This window comes from Cyprinus carpio, chromosome A5 (assembly GCF_018340385.1).
Source record: "Cyprinus carpio isolate SPL01 chromosome A5, ASM1834038v1, whole genome shotgun sequence".
NCBI lineage: Eukaryota > Metazoa > Chordata > Actinopteri > Cypriniformes > Cyprinidae > Cyprinus > Cyprinus carpio.
This window is the reverse complement of record NC_056576.1, coordinates 2,617,380-2,625,552: the sequence shown is the minus strand read 5'-3', so window position 1 is coordinate 2,625,552 and position 8,173 is coordinate 2,617,380. Positions and strand designations below refer to the sequence as shown.

General features: G+C 38.8%; 1 protein-coding gene across 1 annotated transcript; it reads left to right on the top strand.

Annotated features, from left to right (window-relative positions):
* The first annotated feature begins 3,762 nt into the window (after nucleotides 1-3,762).
* LOC122145123 (PR domain zinc finger protein 12-like) lies at nucleotides 3,763-7,931 on the top strand. Its single transcript, XM_042757228.1, has 5 exons — nucleotides 3,763-3,933; nucleotides 5,215-5,220; nucleotides 5,381-5,434; nucleotides 5,479-5,512; nucleotides 6,840-7,931. Exons 1-5 carry the CDS (start codon nucleotides 3,763-3,765, stop codon nucleotides 7,235-7,237), a joined length of 663 nt encoding a protein of 220 aa, XP_042613162.1. The 3' UTR covers nucleotides 7,238-7,931.
* Nucleotides 7,932-8,173: the final 242 nt, after the last annotated feature.

Genomic DNA, 8,173 nt, shown 5'->3' with positions numbered 1-8,173 from the left:
ATGACACACTTGAATAATTATAACTATAGACAAAAAAAAAAACTGCAGCCAGAGAAAGTGAGTGAAATGGGTAGAATAAATTGTATGTCATGAGAGACTGTGTGTGTGTTGAGGTTAATAACAGCTGGTTAAATGTGTGAGAATAATTGCAGGCTGTGATGTGTTAATAGCCTCTGTACAGGTGTTGAGCCACTTATGTGAGATTATCTCTCTCTCTCTCTCTCTCTCTCTCTCTCTCTTATATCTGTCTCTCTCTGCTCGCACTCACAAAGATTTAAGGAGTTTCTCATTGTGTGTGTCTTGCTCTTGTAAGGGGTGGAGTGGGCTCTTGAATACAAAGAGCTTTTTTTTTCTTCTCGTGTGTGTGTGTGTGTGTGTGTGTGTGTGTAGGGTGTGGTCGTGCGGGGGTCATTAATATTACTAATTAGAAGGCCTCAGAGCCACAGGCTGCTATAAGTGGGAGCTGATCTCGGTACGGGAGCGCATCAGAGTCCCGCACACATTGGGTTCGGTTCCGTCTGCCCGCGGAGGCGCTCGGTCGCTGAAGTCCAGGTTCAGGTCTCAGCTGTGTGAGATCATCACCTCTGATATCCTGCACAGCTTCCTGTACGGCGCGCCGTGGGCAGGAACGTGCTGGGGTAGAGAATCCGTGCGAGCGAAGCAGAGAGCGGGACCGCGTTCACCGCCGAGGCTTTCTGGCCCGCTAGCTCAGTCCATCCCGGAGGTATCCGTTGGTAACGCTGCAGGGGGGCGTCCCATCACTGTTTTCCCAGTCAGCTCAATGAACAGAAGAAGGGTCCCAATTTACCAGAAATTACACTATTTGTGAAATATCCTTTCGATGTTTATGTTTTCTAAAGTTTGAACCTAAAGATTAAACATTTATGATATTATCGATGCATTTAAAGTGTTGCTGGGTCCACCTTTACAAGCGATACTTATATAGTTCGGATTAAGTGATTAAACTGCCGAAAAAAGTTTGTTGTTTTTTTTCAAGAAATTAGAAATTACATGACTGTTAGATTTCAAAGTTGCTGAGAGGAAATGTTATTTGTTATAATTGTGTAGAGTGATTATTGGTTTTGTTATTAAAAATGTGCCGATTATTAATCATAATAGAATTAAAGAATCGGACAAAATAAACCGTTTTTGTAAAATTCGCAAAGAAAAAAAAAACGCATGGCCTTTTTTGGTTTTCGCCGCCATTATTGGTTTTTGCGTTTTATTTATATTTGTATATTTGGTGTTTTTTTTGCCGTCAAATAAAATGATTTTTATTTGCTTTAAGGTCACGCGGACAAAGACGGTAAAACGGCACGATTTGTTTTCCGAAACGAAACTCGGTCGTGATCTGGTCAGTGGAACAAAACTCTCTCTCGTCTGCACTGGAGAACAGTCTTCCCAAGCTCCTTCAAGGATGTAGTTCTCCAGCATTTCGTGTCTCCTTTCTTTGGCTCCATTGAAGGCTGTTAAGGCGGTGAAAGGATGCTCTCGCACCACACGCGCGTTCGGTGTGTAACCAACGCGGATCTGAATTAAGCGGCTTTAAATTCATTTGGTTACCTTTGTGCTTACCTGAGAAAGCCAGAGAAAAGATCCCCATCTCGCATTCACGGCGATCCTCTGCGGACATGAGCTCGCTGGCATACATCCGCCTTCTACTCCAGCTAACACCATGCCAGTGATACGGCTTCTTTCTGTCTATCAGATTCACGGGCATCATGTCAAAGACAGATTAATCGCCTTTCCAGCTTTTTGTTGCGCGAAAATTCACTGCGTCGTTTTTATAAAAAGCCATCGCTTCATTCAAACTAGACTAGTAGTTACCTCGATACCAAACTCGTGAACTGAAAAGGATAATGCATGTGGCATGGAGTAATGATCTGTCGCAGTGCACACGTGAGAATAAACGAGAGTGTCAGATGTAATGCGGAACGAATGCGTGTCTTCAGTATGAGCTTTCTGTTGCGCAACAACGACGCGCGATTATCTTTGATTTTACGTTAAATGCCGGAGGCGTCTTTCTTTGTCGCTGTTCAATGCTGGCTTTTATCAGTTTCCCTCCCCATACATTTAACCGCACTGTTAATACGAGGGTAAATAGCAGGTCATATTTATGTGACCAAAATAATAATAAAAGGGGATTTCATTTTTCATTCATTCGTTCGCAGCGTGTACGCTGTCTGCCAAAGGTGATTAGTTGTGATTACAAAGATTGAGCCCCTTTTCATTTATTCATTTATTGTCCTATAACATCAGCGGATAAAAAACGAATGAAATCATCGAATACTGCTTTTTATTAATCGCGGGATTTCGTTTCTTTGACAATGATTATAGCTAAAAAGTTCAGCCTTTATTATATTAAAATGTTCAACATGAACAGCGTAGATATTAACTAACAATAATTAACCAAAATGTTTTGTGAATACCGTAAAACAAGCAAAAACGATTCGTTTAAATATTTAATTCGTTTACACCGATTACTAGCGATTAGAAGTTCAAATGTCCAATTTAAAAGTGTCATTTTCTATTGTTTGCCAATGTCCTAGTAAAAAAAACAATGTTCATGGTTATATTGTGTAATATTAGCTTCTGTATGGATGTGCCATGTGCTGTTAGGACTATATATACTAACAGAATACATATTTAATCTGTATATCACATGTTTCTTTTAGTCTTAGTAACTTATTCGCATTTAACGTGACATTGATCATTTTTTTTTGTTTTTGCAAAAATTAAAGGATAACTGTACATGTACATGTTTGTTTGTAACGGCCTATAAATAGTAGGCCAGGGACAATGCTACATCCAATTGAAGGTTTAGCTACATGTTAATGATGAAGAGCAGAAAAGTTGCGATGAGTTGACCTAACATTTACAGCCCAAAATGTGTTTATTTAAATGGAGCGATAAAATGATTTTCAACCACTTACTACGTTGAAAAATGTAATAAATTCAATGTAGATCATTTTTATTTTCGATGTGTGAGCAAGATAAAGTAAGATTCAACCCGTTGTCGGTATTATGTATTTACAGACAGATATTGATATTTGAATAATTAAGTATATAGTAATATATTAGGCATCATGTTATTAAAGAGTTCCAAATATGTAGGGTTTTCACAGTGATATTGCGACATTGAGACTGCAGAAAAACCATTTTTTTCTATAGTGTGAAAAAACATTAATCTAATAGAGAGAGGTTGAATAAACACCAGTAATGACTTTATTTGATATTGCATGCGTGCCGAGGTGTCCTGCAGAGGTGCAGAAGCGTCTTTGTCATTTTTTTTTCTAGTCTGGGTGTCCTGCCCCCAGCGAGCGTCATCATCGCCCCAGGAGCTCTAGTCCCTGCGCCAGAAAGGTTCTGGGGATTTTCTCCATCGTACCTGAGATCAAAGCTGGACCCACTGAGATGGGGCCCTTTCTCTGGGAGGCTCGTGCTACCCCCGCAAGCACGTCGGACACTTGCGGCATAGGAACAATCAACCTCTGAGGAGAGGTTGTGTGCGCGTGCCATTATGGGTTTTTTAACGTTTTGTTGTCGTGGTGCTCATTATTCTGCATGAGATATGCCGTTTCACAGTGATTATTTTTCTTTTGTGCCGTTTAAAGGAGTGGTTTACTGAGCGAGATTTGGTCGGAAATGTGTGTGTGGCTGTCAGGTGTTTAATGAGGACGGCACAGCTGCGCTGCCTTACATCGATTGCCCAGTCAGTGAGGCACCCAGCCGCCCACAGCACCTTGGCATGACCTACATTAGATGGTGCCCGGAAGAGACAGTGACAGAAACCTGGAGGGCTGCCCTCAGACGCGGCCAGCCCGAGGCATCTTCTACAGAGACTATCTAGGAGGTTTCAGGCGGGCCCTTCTGTGGTGTCTGCTCTTTAGATATGCTGAGCACGCTGCTGGACTGATGATGATGGAACACACAGTGATCAGCAGTGGAATTATGGAATTTAATATAGGAAATATAAAAAACATATTTTTAGTATTTTTAAAACGTTTTTAAAAACAATAGACAATTACAAACATATTAGGAGACAGCAAAGAAAACATTGCTTTTTGTTTTTGTGTGCTGTTGTTTTTTATGATTTTGCGCTGTGTTAATGCACGCTAACATAGAAAGTATATTTTATCAGAATTTTAATATCGTCAACGCTTATTTTAAACATATATTACACTTTCTGTTACAATTAAAATAATTGTGTGTGTGTGTGGTGTGTGTGTTTGTGTGTCGGTTTTTTCTATCTTAACTGTAAATAACTCTGTGTAATGGTAGGCATCACTATATTATCTGTTAAAACATGGTTGCAAAACAAATGCTGATGCCGAATATTGCAATATCAAATAGATCAATATATCAATGTAAACCCCATATAAATGTTAAATATTTGTCTACAATTACAGTATAAACTTATGAGGAAATATTGTCATGCGATAACATTTTTTTGTTGTTTCATTATTTTTATCATTAGCGTTGTCGTTAATGCAAACAGCATATAAAAAGCCAAAAATGTTTATTTTTGATTGTTGAATTGTTCTAATCTTTAGCATGTTTCATATTCCTTTCATAAAATCTCATTTCACTTTAAGTACAATAAAGATAGTTTTTGCCTGAGCATTTTTGTAAACAAACTCGACGTCATTTAAACCAAGGCGTTAAAATCACTGACAATTAAATAATGTGGGTAGTTAATGATGAAGGATCAGATGTATGATATACCCAAACCTGTATGTGCGAAAAATATTAATATATAATTTTTTGACAGTATACATTTTTTGTCCGTCTAAAGGTCCTCTGTGTAACTTTCTGAATTGATGCCACAAGTGCCGATTAATTTATAAGAAAAAAACACCGAGAAAGAAGAAAACAAACAAACAACACAACACAAACTGGAGTAGGTATGTCTAGGATGAGTCAGATGTTGGTATTGCTGGATAATATCACCAAATTATGTTAATTGGACAAAGTACAAATAGTATCAAATTCCACACACATCCAAAGTTGATGATTGCAAACAATTCTTCCAGCTAACATCACTAGGACGTCGTTCATTTCAGAGTGATATCTAGCTCTTTATATATTGTTCTCAAACCATTAGCATACAAATAAACATTATTCACCCCTCTTACTTGGACGCATAATAATATGCAAAGAAGTTGTAGCCTGACAATCCTGTTTTAATGTTTTTACATGTTTCTATGTTTGCAGTCTTGGGTAAGAAAGAAGAATACATTTTAAAATGTAACTGTTCGCCAATACTGTTTGCAAACGATTAAAATCATAAATGTCATATGGTGACCGTGATACAGCAAATATAGCACATGTCAGTGTTTATGTAAAGAGGGAACGTGACCTGAGTGCTTTGTGTTTCCAGGGGGGGACTCTTCCTCCGGAGAAGGAGCTGCTGGTTTGGTATGGGAATCTCCCTGTGAGTAACACTTTCCTGGGTATTCCTGGTGTTCACATGGGCAGAGGAGTGAGCACCACAATATACAGAAGAAGAGCGGTTATGTGTTCACCTGCAGCTTCTGCGTGATGACAAAATCACAGCCGTCTCAGATTTAAGTCATTATAAGTGTTCTGTAGCTTTATTGCATGATGCGTTTACAGAGCCCCCCTCTCCCTGATGGACCCCCACGAGAACCGCAGAGCTAGAGGCTCATCCTCGCTGCCCAGATGACGTGTACACGTGTGCCCTCTGGTGGTGCATTGTGGGGTATTGCTGTCCACATTTTGACATCGTCCATTATGGTTTAAAAGAAAGACAATATTTTGTCTAGCTAATTATTTTACTCTTTCATTTGTGCATGCTTTATAAATTCATTGTCCGAATGTATTATAATAAGTGACTCCTTTACCAGGTACTAATTTGTATTCAGCCCTAGAACAAAATATAGGCTCTATAACTAAGTTTCTTAACACAAGAGTAACACAGCATGAAAAAAACTATCAGTTTTTCAAACACTTTAAATCTTAAAGTACGTAGTCAAGGCTTAACTTGCTTTTCTATAGAAAGCATAAAATCATCAAATAACTTTTGGTTGTCCTTTAAATGAGCTGAGTTAAGAAATAAAATAATGCATCAATTAACAGTTATTGCATACCTAATTCAGGGACTGAATCGGCATCCAATCTGTTACCCATTCCATTCTGTTATAGTTATTAGTTTAAACCTAAGATCTAAACTTGCATAAAACCACACAGATCAGGCTTAAAACTGAACTAGACCACTGTTATTTTCGCATTCATTGAGGTACATTTGATTTGGTTAATATGTAAGATAATTAGATGTTTTTTAATTTTCAATTTCCATTTTCAATTTGATTTGGAATTTTTTTTTTTTATTTTTTTTTTTTTATGTCTGTGTAGTTTTTAGTTTTAGTAGCTACTTCAACTTAAAACAAAAATGATGCCTCGGAATTGCTAAAATTAAAAATTATAAAATATTTATGTGCAATTTAAATGTATATGATTTTATTTCAGTTAATGTTTATTTTAGGTTAGTTTTATACAACACAAATTAAGCTAGTTAAGAGGGTTGCAAAAATTGTGAAATTTATACAATGTCTAATATGATGTATAATTTAACCTCAAAAAAATAAAATAAAACCGATATAATATTTTAACACATAATATTTACTCCAATCTCCTGAGGGTTGAACAAAACATTTTCTGACAGTTTTTCACCTCATTTTAGAAAAAAAACTGACTTTTTGGAGCCCTTTTTTGTATCAGTTAGTGGAAACTGTGTTTATTTTGCTAATAAAGTAAAAAAGTTAACGTGGTAGCTTCTTCAGAGTCAGAGACTGAGTCGTTTTCATTCTCCTCCACAGCAGACGACTCTCAGGTGTGCGACGCCGCGTCTTCCTCGCTGTCCTCCTCTTCCTCCTCGAGTCGCATGCGCTGCGTCATCTGCCACCGCGGCTTCAACTCCCGCAGCAACCTGCGCTCGCACATGCGCATCCACACACTGGACAAGCCCTTCGTGTGCCGCTTCTGCAGCCGCCGCTTCAGCCAGTCCTCCACGCTGCGCAACCACGTGCGTCTGCACACCGGCGAGCGCCCTTACAAGTGCACCGTCTGCCAGAGCGCGTACTCGCAGCTGGCCGGCCTGCGCGCGCATCAGAAGAGTGCGCGACACAGACCCAGCGGATCGAACTCTGAGGCCGTGCACATGCCAGCCGTTTCCCATCCTGCACTGCTGCGCCACATCCCCGCCATGGTGCTCTGAGAGCGCAGGCGCAGACGCATGCACTTTAATCAGCGCCAACCTTCTGCAATAAGAGCCACGGCTGGAACTGTGAGAGAAACCACGGGCTGGAGGATGAGGATGAGGATGATTGTAAGAGAGAAATGGACGATCACTGGATGCAGATCACAAATCAAACATGACTCATAAACAGGGTTTCTGCAGGCTTTATTAGACCAAGTAAAGATAACCTCAATATGGCCTTAGCAACACGATTTTCAAAATAGATCTCCAATACTTTTAAAAACTTTATGCTACTTTTCCTCAGTGTTTTTGTCTTGTTTTCCGATTGAATTTCTGAAGATTCCAAGCAAAATATCATAAAAAGTCTTGTTTTCTGAGAAACTGATCAAAATGACGTGAGTTTATGACTAAAACAAGAACAGATATCTCCAGGTTCAGGTTCAGAGAAATAAACTCAATGCAATGCAAAGTTTTCATTCCCCGTTCTGGCTTTAATCATAAACTCACTTCATTTCTCAGAAAATAAGACTTCATTTGTTCAGTTTGCATCTTAAAGATGTTGTTATTTAAGAGATTTATTTTTGCAGTTCATGCAGCAATGAACACCATGACTTTATGAATTTAAGACTCTGAGTTAAAATATTTTCAGGCCTTGGTTTCTTGAAAAAGTGAATTTTAAACGTGATGTGATGAAGACAAACACAAAGGAAAACTCTCTTCTAAGGCCTTGGTTTCTTGAAAAAGTGGATTTTTACTTTTGGCGTTCATGCAATGCATCATGGGATGCTTTTAAACCGTTCATGATGCTTCTCCTTCACTGTCGAGCTGAAGCATTCGATATTACATTGCAGTGCATTCAAGTAAATATGTTTCAGGTTCATAAAGAAATGCATAAGAATGATTCTAGATCACAACTTTTTTAAGTTCACAGATTCACTCAAGTGTCCAAACGTT

Excerpts from the sequence above, each read along its gene's own strand:
- LOC122145123 (XM_042757228.1), top strand. The coding sequence starts at position 3,763 with ATGGTGCCCGGAAGAGACAGTGACAGAAACCTGGAGGGCTGCCCTCAG. Across the intron at positions 5,435-5,478 it reads TTTGGTATGGGAATCTCCCT|AGGAGTGAGCACCACAATAT; the intron begins GTGAGTAACACT and ends TCACATGGGCAG. Across the intron at positions 5,513-6,839 it reads CAATATACAGAAGAAGAGCG|CAGACGACTCTCAGGTGTGC; the intron begins GTTATGTGTTCA and ends TCTCCTCCACAG.